General features: G+C 42.6%; 1 protein-coding gene across 1 annotated transcript in view; it reads left to right on the plus strand.

The window, feature by feature from the left end:
• The window catches only part of FMN2 (formin 2), a 276,558-nt gene that overhangs the window by 225,336 nt on the left and 36,984 nt on the right, over positions 1-14,238 (plus strand). Inside the window, 1 exon segment of the mRNA XM_070469841.1 lies at positions 2,373-2,434. Coding sequence (XP_070325942.1) covers positions 2,373-2,434 — 62 coding nt within the window.

Here is a 14,238-nt window from a genome sequence, read left to right on the forward strand (position 1 = left end):
GCCCAACAGATGCAAATCAAAAAAGCAAGAGTTATGATCTTGATATGTGACAACTTAAAATTCAGGCCAGGAGCATTATGTGAACAACAACGAAGCAATGAAAGCATATTTTTAATACTAACAGCTATAATTCACAGTGAAATTATAGTAGATTTGAATTTATGTCCCTCAAAATACAGATACAACTACCTAAGAAAGAAACTACGTAGTACTTACAAGGAGAGAGGAGCACATTAATAAGAGTAACTTTAAACCACTTTGGTCAAAACAGATCAAGAGGAAAAATACAAATACGGATTTACAATATATAAACAGAAAAGATTGTATTTTACAGTTATATACTGTATAGTTATATCCTGTCTTCTCAAGGTATATGAACTATTTATGACTATTGACTATTAAGTCACAACAAAAATGTCAAACAATGTCATAACACAAACTTATTTCCTCGTCTCATGCAGTAAACTGTTACTGGATTAAAAAAACCAGTTGTGAACTTGTAGCCTAAGACGGAGAAAATCAGAGTTTATACACTGAGACTTGGCCTATTCCTTTTGCTGTATTACAGACGGTTTTGACTAAAAACTTGGGTCTCACAAAAACTTTTCCCAAAATATTTAAATTTACAAAAATCTAAAGAACACACATATTTATCATGATCCACTTGGAATAATTTTGTGGTTTACTCAGCATCTCATTAATATGTATAAAATGTGGTGGGCTGATTTATGTGTGTGTTAAGTCATGCTTGGTCATTTGCTCAGTTATGAAGTTTTTCTGTTTTCTGTGCTGATATATATATTTGTATGTAAGGATTAGTTTGGTGGCTCATTGTCCAGAGGAATAAAATAACCAATAATCATGGAGGACATTAGGATTTCTCTGATGTGATTTCTTTTAACTAATTAATTTGACTGCCTCAGGTCTCAGGTGCAATGCACAGAATCTTCACTGCATCAGACAGGATCTCTTATTGCAGCTCACAGACTCTCTAGTTGTGGTGCATGGACTCAGTAGCTGCAGCTTAGTTGCCCTGTGGCATATGGGACTTTAGTTCCTGGATCAAGGATCAAACCTATGTCCCCTGCATTGGCACATGGATTCTTTACCACTGGACCAACAGGGAAGTCCCTCTAATGTGACTTTAATGCATAAAAAGTTGCTTCTAAAAAAGATACAAGCTTTTCAAATATAAGATGGCACTGCCTCTGTTCTAATCCATCCCCTGTTGTTTCTGAGCTTTAACTACTCATAGCCAGCTGTATGGAGGAGGGAAAGCCCTGCTGGAGTCGCATCCTCCTGGCGCAGCAGGGCTAAGCTCACAGCTTGACTCTAGCAGAGGAGACTGTGGCCTCTGCTTCTCCCAGTCCCCTTCGCCTTTATTACTTTAAGTATCCAGTGCTTTCACCACTTCCGAAGCTGCAACACTCCTCTAATTGAGTTAATCGATCAAGATACACTCACCCTTCTCATGGCTTGTAAGATTTTTTAACTTAAAGAACTTTTTATTGTCAGAGCTCTTAACATCCTTGATTACTGGCAATCCATGCAAACTGTGAAACAGAAGACAGGCATCAGTGTGCAGAAAACTTCAGGTGGAATGATCAGGTGGAGAAAAAGTTTAACCCTCCTTGGATACCATGAATTTTCCCTGCAGCTAGATCCACTATCATATAATATAATACAAGTTCTAAGTCTCATCTCTCCCCTTCCCCACATAGTTCCAGTTGAGGGTGCTGTATAAACAATACATGTTTCTGGAAGATCTCATCCGAAGAACTGAACTTTCTCTATCGTCCACACCTACTGCCTCACTGAACAGCCACCTTTGCCAATTTCAAAACCATAATCAAAGAATTATCCTTTGATTATTACAGTTAAAGGGCTGCAACAGGAAATGCACCTGTTTCCATATTAAGTCTATCAATTTAGTAATTAGATATAACCTTTGCCAAATGTCTTTAGATAAGTTGGCAGATACGTGCATTTATTGGCATAAAACCAGGATGTGGCAGTAACATGAGTGAGTTGCCTATTTTTCTGGTATTAAGCAGATTTTTCAAATTTATTCAGGTGAGTCATGAAAGAGACAGACGGGGGATTTCCCTCTGGCCGTGGGGGCCTATTCTTGGGACTTGGTGTTTGTGGAGTGTGTGGAAGCTGTGACACTTGACCGCTGTCCCATTGAAATGCCCAGCTCAGCTCAGCCTTTGTCGGCGAGGGGAGCAGCTGCAGTGAAGGCAGAGCTTCACCTGCTGCCTGCAGGACATGAAGTCTGCTCTGTGGACAGTCACTATTGTTTGAGGTGGTCAGACGCTTTTCACAGCTGGTTTATGGCAATTTATACTTTCTGTTTTGTCTTTTTCACACAGCTGTGGTGAACTTGGACAATTCTGTGGTTGACCTGGAGACCCTTCAAGCTCTCTATGAGAATGTGAGTAACAGGAGGTTTTCTGTGTGAGAATGTGACACACACGGTTCTTATCAATGTCCATGTCTGGGCTCATTGCCTCCGTGTCCTCTGAGGAAGTTTGATACAGGAGCGCTGAATTTACAGAAGTCTGGGTTTGTTAAAATGTATGCTTTCTAGAAATATATTGAATGAATGCATGGTCTCATAGTTTTAAAAATGGTGATTCAAATGTTGTATATGCGGTCTTTCAGATTCCTTCTTTTGAAATATAATCAATGCTTCGGCAGAGGGTAATTTGAGAGGAACATTGTGTGGCGTGCTAGTGCATTTACTCTTGATGTGAAAACTCTCAGTAGCTGCTATTATTGCTCTGTTTTACAGATGAGGAAAATTGGCAGAGAGAGTCCACACCACCTGCCCAAGTCACAGGTGCTGTGTTGTGGTGCGGTGGGATGTGATTTCATTCTGTCTCTGTTTCTGTCTGCCACAGTTTCCTTCACTGAGCATCAGGACATGGTATCTTTCTCCTGATACCACTTTCTCTTAGAAGGGTGGCCGGAAGCAGGCATGAGGAGAACCGACCAGGGCATGTGCTCTGGGAAAGTGCAGTCTGGGGTGTGCTGTGTGAAGTGACTTTTGCCGGCACTTGGCATTAAATAACTGATTCATGTAGTAAGAAAGAGATTCTCTCTTCAATGCGTTTAGCAAAGTCTCAGTGTGGCCATGTTTTCTTCCTTGGTTTCTGTTCTTGCCTGTGGTCTGCCTGGTATTTAAGCCTCTGTGATTAAATGGGACCTGATTTGGCTAGTCCTGGGTTTTCTGGCCCTCTTCCTCAACCGCTCCCTTAAGGACAGTGTGTTCCACCTGTATGTCTGTTCTCAGATTCAGTACTTTTAAAGCACATGTCCACATGGTGTCCCTGTGAGGCCAGGCCCTTCATGGACAGGTATTTCTCATGAAGCACCACCCAGTCCATGGGTGAAATACACAGCTGTGGTGAACGCAGTGTGGCAGCTGGTGCCCATTGTGGGCACAGGTGTGTGACTCATTAATGAACTGGAGAGGAAGGCATGAGTGTTTCGTTACCTGGTGGCCACTGCGTGATGGAAAACTTGGGAAAAATGGGACTGTTTAGAGGTATACAGAGCTTTCACTTCCCTCATCTTTCCTGCCAACCCGCTCTCAACCAAGAACCAGGTGGAAGAAACAAGGAAACACCACAGAGAACAATGTCTTCAACAGGTTGTAACCATGTCAGACTTCACTGGTTTTTATGTAACTGTAGCTCGTGCACATATTCTATGTACTGATGTACATGTCTTTCTGCAGATACATAGTGTGTATGTCTGTACATTATATGAAGGCATGAATGTTTTATTTTAAGCTGGTATATCCATGTGCAGAAACATATTCAGAACAAAACAGAACACTGGGGACAACTGTATTTATAAGGAGAGTTTATTTTGCAGTGATTTAGAGTATTTTCTTTGGGAGATTTTCGCCTTTAAAGTAAAGTAACTTCACAAAATAGAAATTTCTGACTGTGGACAAACCTGATAGCTACCCAGAATCTCTTACCATCGTACTCCATGAAAGCAGAGCCAGCACCAACTGGAACTGGTTACATTTGTGGTTTTCTTTATATTGTTGACATCATTAAATCTGATGGTTCAGACTTTCACTGTGTCAGGAAAACAGTCATTTTGTGGTAGGAGTGGTTCACAGTGATACTGGTTTAAGTGGGAATATTCTGGATTGTTTTGATCACTATCTTCAGTAGAGGAACTTAAAGTACCCCTTATGAATAAGAGATGCCTTGTCTAATAATATGTGCCTTGTATACAAACAGAACTCATACTAATCCCTGAGTCATGTCCATTAATATACAAGGCCAAAGATGGCAGAACCATTTCTTTTATCCACAGCAACATCCTGAGCACCTAGATTCAGGTAGTACTGGGCACACAGGAAATATTCAGAAATGTTAAATGGATCAGTCAGTTCAGTTCAGTTGCTCAGTTGTGCCTGACTTTTTGCAACCCCATGGACTGCAGCACGCTAGGCTTCCTAGTCCATCACCAACTCCCGGATCTTGCTCAAACTCATGTCCATTGAGACGGTGATGCCATCCAACCATCTCATCCTCTGTCCTCCTCTTCTCCTGCCTTCAATCTTTCCCAGCATCAGGGTCTTTTCCATTGAGTCAGGTCAATTCTTCACGTCAGGTGGCCAAAATATTGGAGCTTCAGCATCAGTCCTTCCAATGAATATTCAGGACTGATTTCCCTTAGAATTGACTGGTTTGATCTCCTTGCAGTCCAAGGGACTCTCAAGAGTCTTCTCCAACACCACAGTTGAAAAGCCTCAATTCTTCAGTGCTCAACTTTCTTTATGGTCCAACTCTCACATCCATGCATAACTACTGCAAAAACCATAGCTTTGACTAGACGGACCTTTGTTGGCAAAATAATGTCTCTGCTTTTTAATATGCTGTTCATGTGGTCATAGCTTTTCTTCCAAGGTGCAGGAGTCTTATAATTTCATGACTGCAGTCACCATCCACAGTGATTTTGGAGCCCCCCAAAAATAAAGTCTGTTGCTGTCTCCATTGTTTCCCCATCTATTTCCCATGAAGTGATGGGACCAGAATGTTGAGATTTAAGTCAACTTTTTCACTCTCCTCTTTCACTTTCATTAAGAGGCACTTTAGTTCCTCTTCTCTTTTTGCCATCTAGGGGATGTCATCTGCATATCTGAGGTTATTGATATTCTTCCTGGCAATCTTGATTCCAGCCTGTGCTTTATCCAGCCTGGCATTTTCCTTGATGTACTCTTCATATAAGTTAAATAAGCAAGGTGACAATATACATCCTTGACAATCTCCTTTCCCTATTTGGAACCAGTTTGTTGCTCCATATCTGGTTCTAACTGTTGCTTCTTGACCTGTGTACAGATTTCTCAGGAGGCAGGTCGGGTGGTCTTGTATTCCCATCTCTTAAAGAATTTCCCACAGTTTGTTGTGATCCACATAATCAAAAGCTTTGGCACAGTCCGTAAAGTAGATCTTTTTCTGGAACTCTCTTGCTTTTTCAATGATCCAGTGGATATTGGTAATTTGATCTCTAGTTCCTCTGCTTTTTCTAAATCCAGCTTGAGCATGTGGAAGTTCTCAGTTCAGGTACTGTTGGAGCCTGGCTGGGAGAATTTTGAGCATTACTTTGCTAGTGTGTGAGACAAGTGCAATTGTGCAGTAGTTTGAGCATTCTTTGGCATTGCCTTTCTTTGAGATTGGAATGAAAACTGACCTTTTCCAGTCCTATGGCCATATTTGCTGGCACATTGAGTGCAGCACTTTAACAGCATTATCTTTTAGGACTTTAAATAGCTCAACTGGAATTCTATCACCTTCACTAGCTTTGTTCATTGTGATGCTTCCTAAGGCCCACTTGACTTCGCATTCCAGGATGTCTGGCTCTAGGTGAGGGATCACACCATTATGGTTACCTGGGTCATTGAGATCTTTTTTGTATAGTTCATCTGTGTATTCATGTCACCTCTTCTTAATATCTTCTGCTTCTGTTAGGTCCATACCATTTCTGTCCTTTTTTGTGCTCATCTTTGCATGAAATGTTCCCTTGGTATCTTTAATTTTCTTGAAGAGATCTCTAGTCTTCCCCATTCTGTTGTTTTCCTCTATTTCTTTGCATTGATCACTGAGGAAGGCTTTCTTATCTCTCCTTGCTATTCTTTGGAACTCTGCATTCAGATGGGTATATCTTTCCTTTTCTCCTTTATCTTTAGCTTCTCTTCTTTTCACAGCTATTTTTAAGTCTTCCTCGGACAACAATTTTTCCTTTTTGCATTTCTTTTTCTTGGGGATAGTCTTGATCCCTGCCTCCTGTATGATGTCATGAACCTGTCCAGAGTTCTTCAGGCAGTCTGTCAGATCTAATCCCTTGAATCTATTTGTCACTTCCACTGTATAATCATAAGGGATTTGATTTAGATCATACCTGAATGGCCTAGTAGTTTTCCCTACTTTCTTCAATTTAAGTCTGAATTTCGCAATAAGCAGTTCATGATCTGAGCCACAGTCAGCTCCAGGTCTTGCTTTTGCTGACTGTTTAGAAGAAGTTTAGAGCTTCTTCATATTTGGCTGCAAAGAATATAATCAGTCTGATTTTGGTATTGACCATCTGGTGATGTCCATGTGTAGAGTTGTCTCTTACGTTGTTGGAAGAGGGTGTTTGCTATGACCAGTGCGTTCTCTTGACAAAACTCTGTTAGCCTTTGCCCTGCTTCATTTCATACTCGAAGGCCAAAGTTGCCTGTTAGTCCAGGTATCTTTTGACTTCCTACAGTTGCATTCCAGCCCCCTATGATGAAAAGGACATCTTTTTTGAATATTTATATAAATTCATGAGTGAACTCTGCTGGTAGGCTTGGTTTTATGACCTCTTGGATTTTCTGTTATATGGTTTTCAGATCCTTTTTGCCTCTTCACAGTGATAGATACTCACCATGAGTAAGGATCCATGTTGAACATTGATTCGTGCCCTCTTTACTTTGTTGATAATGAGACTGCACGTGCATGATAGTGAGTGGCTCTTTCTGGGAGGGTGTGGATGGCTTACTGTAACCTGATCTGCACAAAAGGTAGTGAGGAGCAGAATGGCTGAAACTTTGAAAAGGGCAAATGAAAAAGGTAAATTTGTTACATATTTTTGGAATTCCGGGTCATTAAGATCAGACTTCTGGGACCTGTTGGCATGTGAGGGTCTTCGGTTTTCTAGGGATATGGGCTGAAGCACTGCCTGGGGTTCTGGTGTCAGACAACAGTTGTGAATGAAGGCTTCCCCAGTTGGGTGATGAATGTACTTTTAGCAAAGCAAGAAACTCCCCCTAACTCAAGAGAAAATTGAGCTATATATTCCCTGGTGGTGAAAAACACACTTGTTCAAAATCTTCATTCCAGTTGTTTAAGTTCCTAAGAGAGCTGTGATCATTTAAAAATCAGGGTATCTGAGTTTTAGAATAGTAGTAATTTAATGTGTATTATGCACCAGACACCACTCTAAGCATCTCACTTGTGTTACTTCATTTAATCCTCCAAGTGGCTTACATCCAACTTAGAAGGAAGAAGCACTTTTTTTAGAAAAGAGGAAACTGACCCAGAGAGGTCTCAGCTCATTACTGGGTGTGACCCTGGTCCCTGACCACCGTGCTCTGAAGCACAGAACTTCCTGCCTCTTGGAGAGCACCGGACAGGGCCCTCTGGGGGGAGGTGAGTCACACTGCGTGGTGGCAGGAACTCAGGGCGAAAAGTGAGGATGTGGCCCGGGGTGCAGCACCAGAAGCTCGTGGTTGCCCCCAGTGATTTACTGATGCTCCTTCAGCTTCCATTTCCCCATTTCTAAGTAGGGTGTCTAATAATTCATAAAAACATCAATTTTTGTCACTGTCAAATGGATATAAAGAGAATTTTCTGGACTATTCAATGCTATTATGCTTTTCTTTTAAATAAATAAGCATGAGCTTAGAACTTAAAATAACTGAGATTGTCAAATGACAGTGACTATATCTAAGACTGGTAGCATCAAAGAGAGCAAAAGTCGTACACCATGGATCTTAAAACTGGCCCTTTCCTCTAGGGTCTGAAGATTTTGCTAAACAAAGGAGAGTAAAGGGCAACGTGAATTCATAGGAAATAATTTTTTTTTAATTGTCAAATTTAGAAAGACACCACTCTATTTACAATCTTCATTTTAAAGTTTGTATTTTTTTTTCTTTTTAAAAATCTCTTTATTGGTTTTTTTTTTTCCATTTATTTTTATTAGTTGGAGGCTAATTACTTTACATCATTACAGTAGTTTTTGTCATACATTGAAATGAATTAGCCATGGATTTACATGTATTCCCCATCCCGGTCCCCCCTCCCACCTCCGTCTCCACCCAATCCCTCTGGGTCTTCCCAGTTTTATTTTTTAAAACAGTTTCAGAGATACACTGAAGTTGCAGGTACACTATGAAGGACTATTCTTTTTCTGTATCAGTTGCAAATAAATTATCAACATTATGCTGATTGTCCCTGAATGCTTTAGTGTGTATTTCCTACAATGTAGCAGACACTTAATCATAATACAACCAGCAATATCTTGAAATTGACACTGATATATTGCTGTCATCTAATCCTCAGATCCCGTTGTTTTGATGGTTGTTCCAATAACATCCCTTATGGCATCCTTTCTGTCTTTCTTTCCTTGGGCACTTGCCTCTTTTTGATTTATATTATCATGTGTACATATGTCTTATCTTTCAATTTAACTATAAATTCCTTCAGTTCGGTTCAGTCGCTCAGTCGTGTCCGACTCTTTGCAGCCCCAGGGACCACAGCATGCCAGGCCTCCCTGTCCTTCACCAACTACCAGAGTTTACCCAAACTCATGTCCATTGAGTTGGTGGTTCCATCCAACCATCTTATCCTCTGTTATCCCATTCTCCTCCTGCCTTCAATCTTTCCCAGAATCACAGTCTTTTCCAACAAGTCAGCTCTTCGCATCAGGTGGCCAAAGTATTGGAGTTCAGCTTCAACATCAATCCTTCCAATGAACACTCAGGACTGATCTCCTTTAGGATGGACTGGCTGGATCTCCTTGCAGTCCAAGGGACTCTCGAGTCTTCTCCAACACCACAGTTCAAAAGCATCAATTCTTTGGCACTCAGCTTTCTTTATAGTCCAACTCTGACATCCATATGTGACTACTGGAAAAACCATAGCCTTGACTAGATGGACCTTTGTTGCCTAAGTAATGTCTCTGCTTTTTAATTATTTTAATAATTAAAATAACATTTTAATATGTTGGTCATGACTTTCCTTCCAAGGAACAAACATCTTTTAATTTCATGGCTACGGTCACCATCTGCAATGATTTTGGAGCCCCAAAAATAAAGTCAGCCACTGTTTCCACTGCTTCCCCATAAATTCCTTACTAGTAGGATTTTCATATTCCATGCTTAGCATGACAGTTTATGTATAATATAATAACTACTAGTTAATTAAAGAATGATCTGAGAGTTGTACTATTTTTTGCTCTTGGTGTAGTTTTATCAATGAAAGAGATGAAAATGGTGAATGTCACTATTTCAAAGACTGTAGTTTTTTGAAAGATCAATATAAAAAGTAATGTTGCTTTCTTAAATATAATTTCAGAAATATGTATTCAAAGATTCAGAACTGATAACTACCTAAATAGAAGTTAATCATTACTACCCCAGAAATAGTTCATCAGATTTTTGTGTGGTTTTTCTCAAACAGTATTTTGAATTTAGTGAGTGGCATTTTGTCGTAGGCAGGTTCAGTGTGTTCGTCTCCTTCTTGTTAATGCAGTTTCAGAGGCTCTTGCCTCAGAAGATGCTGGAACTGCTGGAGGAAATTTTCCCTTTTCCCAGGTCACCTTGACCTTTGAATGCCCAGTGGGTTGACTGGATGTGCGAACTTTCTCGTCTCTGTTCATTGATCCCAAGGTGAACCCAAGACTTGGACCCAGTTGTGGTTTATTTGTTTTGTGCACAATGCAGAACACAGTTCTCCATGTTTTTCAGTTGTGAAAGCCTGTGTTTACCTGTGACTTACAGAAATGAGGTGGCAGCCACATGACCACGTGTCTGTGTGGACCTCTGGGGCCCTTCCCATGTCCCGCCCCCCTCCAGCCTTCACAGCTGGAGCGGAGCTGCATCAGATAGGCGGAAGTTTTGTTTCTGCCTGAGATGGGATGACTTTCCTCTCCTGCCCTTAAACACAAGACACAAGAGAAGGTGTGGTTCCAGCCACGTGAACCCCCATGTGTGCCTGTCCCCAGGGGACTGGGGTTCTCCTGCACTTCTCATTCTTCGTGTATTATGAGGGGCAGCACCCCAACCCAGTGGAACTGCAGCGGACATTTCATGTCTCCTCTGCGCTGTTCAAAGTGTGGGGAGAGCGAGTGGACAGGCTAGGCAGGGCCAGCTCAGTGACACGTTCTGGCCCTTTGCAGCACACTTCCCACCCCCGCCTTTCCTGGAGCATGCCCAGCCCATCGCAGCTGTATCACCACCACTTCCTCTTTATCTAAAAAGTCCTATACTCAGCCATAAAAAAGAATAGATAGTACACAAATTATATACTTTTGAAAATACTCCTGTGGTGCAGTTGAAATAAACCCAGGCTTTCAGAAATGTATCTGTTATAAAATGTCAAAGTGTCTATTATGTAGTTATAAATTAATATTGTTAGTCTTTGCCTGTTACAAAATAATTGAACATATAGCTTTTACAGTATCTTTTTCCAGTTATGTTTCTTCTTACCAAGAATTACTATGTGAAAATATCATCTTAAGGATGTCCAGCATCAGAGTGGAATGAGATGATCTCTGTTTCTTTCCTCTTGGATATATAATCAGTGAAACATCCATAACTCAACAAAGATGCCTTTGCTCAGCACATCAGGTCTCTGGAGAGTTCCTCGGATCTGTGCATCTGAAGGCAGGTGGGTAGGGCATGTAGAGAAAGCGGAGCCTGAGATAGTGAAGGTGGTGCCTGTGATCCTGGACTGGCTGCGGGCTCAGTCCACATCCCCAGGGAGCCTGGCAGCAATGGTCAGGCAGCTTGTGTAGTTCTCCAGCCTCCTGACCACTGAAACGCCTGAGCCATGGGAGCTGGGCATCAGGGACTCCAGCCACCTGCCTCCTCATCCCCCAGGATTGTGCCTGTGGACCCCACACCCTGGACATGCAGGAGGCTCCGGAACATGGTGGAAGTGACCCACGTCCCAATAACACCAGCAGCAGTACCCAGGTCACCTGCAACACCTGCAGAGGCCATGCAGGTGGAGACACGCAAACGTACGCCACAGCTCCGCCTACTGGAAATAGAAGAAAGCGCTCTAATTACCGACCTTTTAAAATGTTAGCTCCTAGTAGCTCAGCTGGAGAAGGCAATGGCACCCCACTCCAGTGTTCTTGCCTGGGAAATCCCATGGACGGAGGAGCCTGGTAGGCTGCAGTCCGTGGGGTCGCTGAGAGTCGGACACGATTGAGCGACTTCACTTTCACTTTTCACTTTCATGCATTGGAGAAGGAAATGGCAACCACTCCAGTGTTCTTGCCTGGAGAATCCCAGGGACAGTGGGGAGCCTGGTGGGCTGCCGTCTATGGGGTTGCACAGAGTTGGACACGACTGAAGTGACTTAGCAGCAGCAGCAGCAGTAGCTCCGCTGGTAAAGAATCTGCCTGTGATGCCGGAGACCCCGGTTCAATTCCTGGGTCAGGAAGACCCCCTGAAGAAGGTATAGGCTGCCCACTCCAGTATTCTTGGGCTTCCCTGGTGGCTCAGCTGGTAAAGAATCTGCCCGTAATGCAGCAGACCTGGGTTTGATCCCCAGGTTGGGAAGATCCCAAGGAGAAGGGAAAGGCTACCCACTCCAGTATTCTGGCCTGTAGAATTCCATGGACTGTATAGTCCATGGGGTCACAAAGAGTTGGACACGACTGAGCAACTTTCCCTTCCCTTAAATGTTAGAATCAAGTTAAAAAAGCTCTACCTAAAGAAGAAAGGTGTTGCCTACTTCACATGTGCCTGCATAGGAACAGCTCATCCAGCACCATGAAACCAAGGTAACATTGTGTTTCAAAAAGGAAACAACAGTCCTACAGGAAAAAAAACGTAAGGAGTATTATCAAAGTGAAACATAATTCAAAATGGCCATTGTGAAGAAGCACAGGAAAACTCAGAAAGGCATTACAATGAGATCAGGAATAATATTATTGTACAGAAGGAATTCTTTACCAAAGAGGCTGAAGCTCTAAAAAACCAACAAACAGAAATTCTGGAGCTGAAGAACTCAATTAACAAGATGAAAAATTCATTAGAAAGTACTGGAAACAGAGCAGACCATGTGGAAGAAATAGTGAGCTCAGAGATATAACTCTAGAAATGATTCAGATAGAAGAGAACAGAGAATTAAGATCTTTAGAAAGTAAGGAAATCCTACAGGAATTCTGTGATTCTTTTATAAGGGGCAACAGAGTGATGGGTACCCCAGAAGGAGAAGAGAGGGAGAAGGGGGTAGAGCGATTATCTAAAGAAATAATAGCTGAGAACTTCCCAGACAGGGGAAGGAAGTGGATATGCAAGTCCATGAGGCTAAGAGAACTCCTAGTTACCTCAACACAAAAAGACCTCCAACACACATTATGTTAAAAAACTGTCAGAAGTCAATGACAAAGAATTTTAAAGGCAGCAAGAAAAAAATGGAACCCTACAAAGGAACTCCCATTGGGCCATCATCAGATTTCTCAGCAGAAACCCTGCAAGCCAGGCAAGAGCAGAATGACATTCTTAAAATACTGAATGATAAAAAGGATAGATGGGGAAACAGTGGAAACAGTGTCAGGCTTTATTTTTTTGGGCTCCAAAATCACTGCAGATGGTGATTGCAGCCAGGAAATTAAAAGACGCTTACTCCTTTGAAGGAAAGTTATGACCAACCTAGATAGCATATTAAAAAGCAGAGACATTACTTTGCCAACAAAGGTCCATCTAGTCAAGGCTATGGTTTTTCCAGTGGTCGTAATGGATGTGAGAGTTGGTCGGTGAAGAAAGCTGAGTGCCGAAGAACTGATGCTTTTGAACTGTGGTGCTGGAGAAAACTCGAGATCCCTTGGACTGCAAGGAGACCCAACCAGTCCATCCTAAAGGAGATCTGTCCTGAATTTTCACTGGAAGGACTGATGTTGAAGCTGAAACTCCAGTACTTTGGTCACTGATGTGAAGAGCTGACTCATTTGAAAAGACCCTGATGCTGGGCAAGACTGAGGGTGGGAAGAAAAGGGGGCAACAGAGGATGAGATGGTTGGATGGCATCACCGACTCGATGGACATGAGTTTGGATGGACTCTGGGAGTTGGTGATGGACAGAGAGGCCTGGGGTGCTGTGGTTCATGGGGTCGCAAAGAGTTGGACATGACTGAGCAACTGAACTGATCAGAGATGTGGTGAGGTACCAGCTCCTCGAAGATGCTGAAGCATTGGGGGCCATTGTCATGGAACAGGACACAAAGGCAGATGCCAGGGAGTATTAGGTAAGCCCTGGCTGGCACAGGGCCAAGTGCCTGGTGGCCAGATGGGGCTGAAGCAGTCACTGGGCCTCAGTCAGGCCTGCAAAGTTCGAAAGGGCTCTGTGTGCTCTGGTTTGTGGCTACAGCTGAGGCCGGAGGACCCCCATGTTCTCTCACACCCACATTTTGGATCACCTGTGCAGATGGCTCCCCTGAGCGATCAGTTGAGCAGCGGGGAAAGGAGAGACTACCCCCAGCGCGCCAGAGTCAGAAGAGCCCCTTTCCGCCGGCTGTGTGCCTCCGGCGCCCTCTACCGGCAGAGAGTAACATTGCGTTCACAGGGCAAAAGGCGAGATGCTGAAAGGCCTTCCACCATGTGAAGAAGGGTCAGTGGGGCAAGCCGAGGGATGAGTCGGTAACAGGCATGGACAGTAGGGAGGGTTGAGGCTTGGGAGGTTTGTTCTTATTTTGCTTATAGGTCCCATGTCACTTGTGACTCCATAAGACTCAAGTCTTGCTCATATGAAGGTGCCCCTGGAAGGAAAAATTTATCTGTGCACTTGGATCCGGCTTGGGGTCTCCTTGGAAATATTTCAAACTTTATTGTGCTATAAAACTGTAAATATTAGTTTCATTCTGAAACAGTATTGGAAAGATACCTGAATAGAGTCTTAAATTTGTCATAATGTTTAATAATGGTATTTTAAATTTTTTATTTATTTTTTAACTGAA

Source organism: Odocoileus virginianus, chromosome 7 (genome assembly GCF_023699985.2).
Source record: "Odocoileus virginianus isolate 20LAN1187 ecotype Illinois chromosome 7, Ovbor_1.2, whole genome shotgun sequence".
Classification (NCBI taxonomy): Eukaryota; Metazoa; Chordata; class Mammalia; order Artiodactyla; family Cervidae; genus Odocoileus; species Odocoileus virginianus.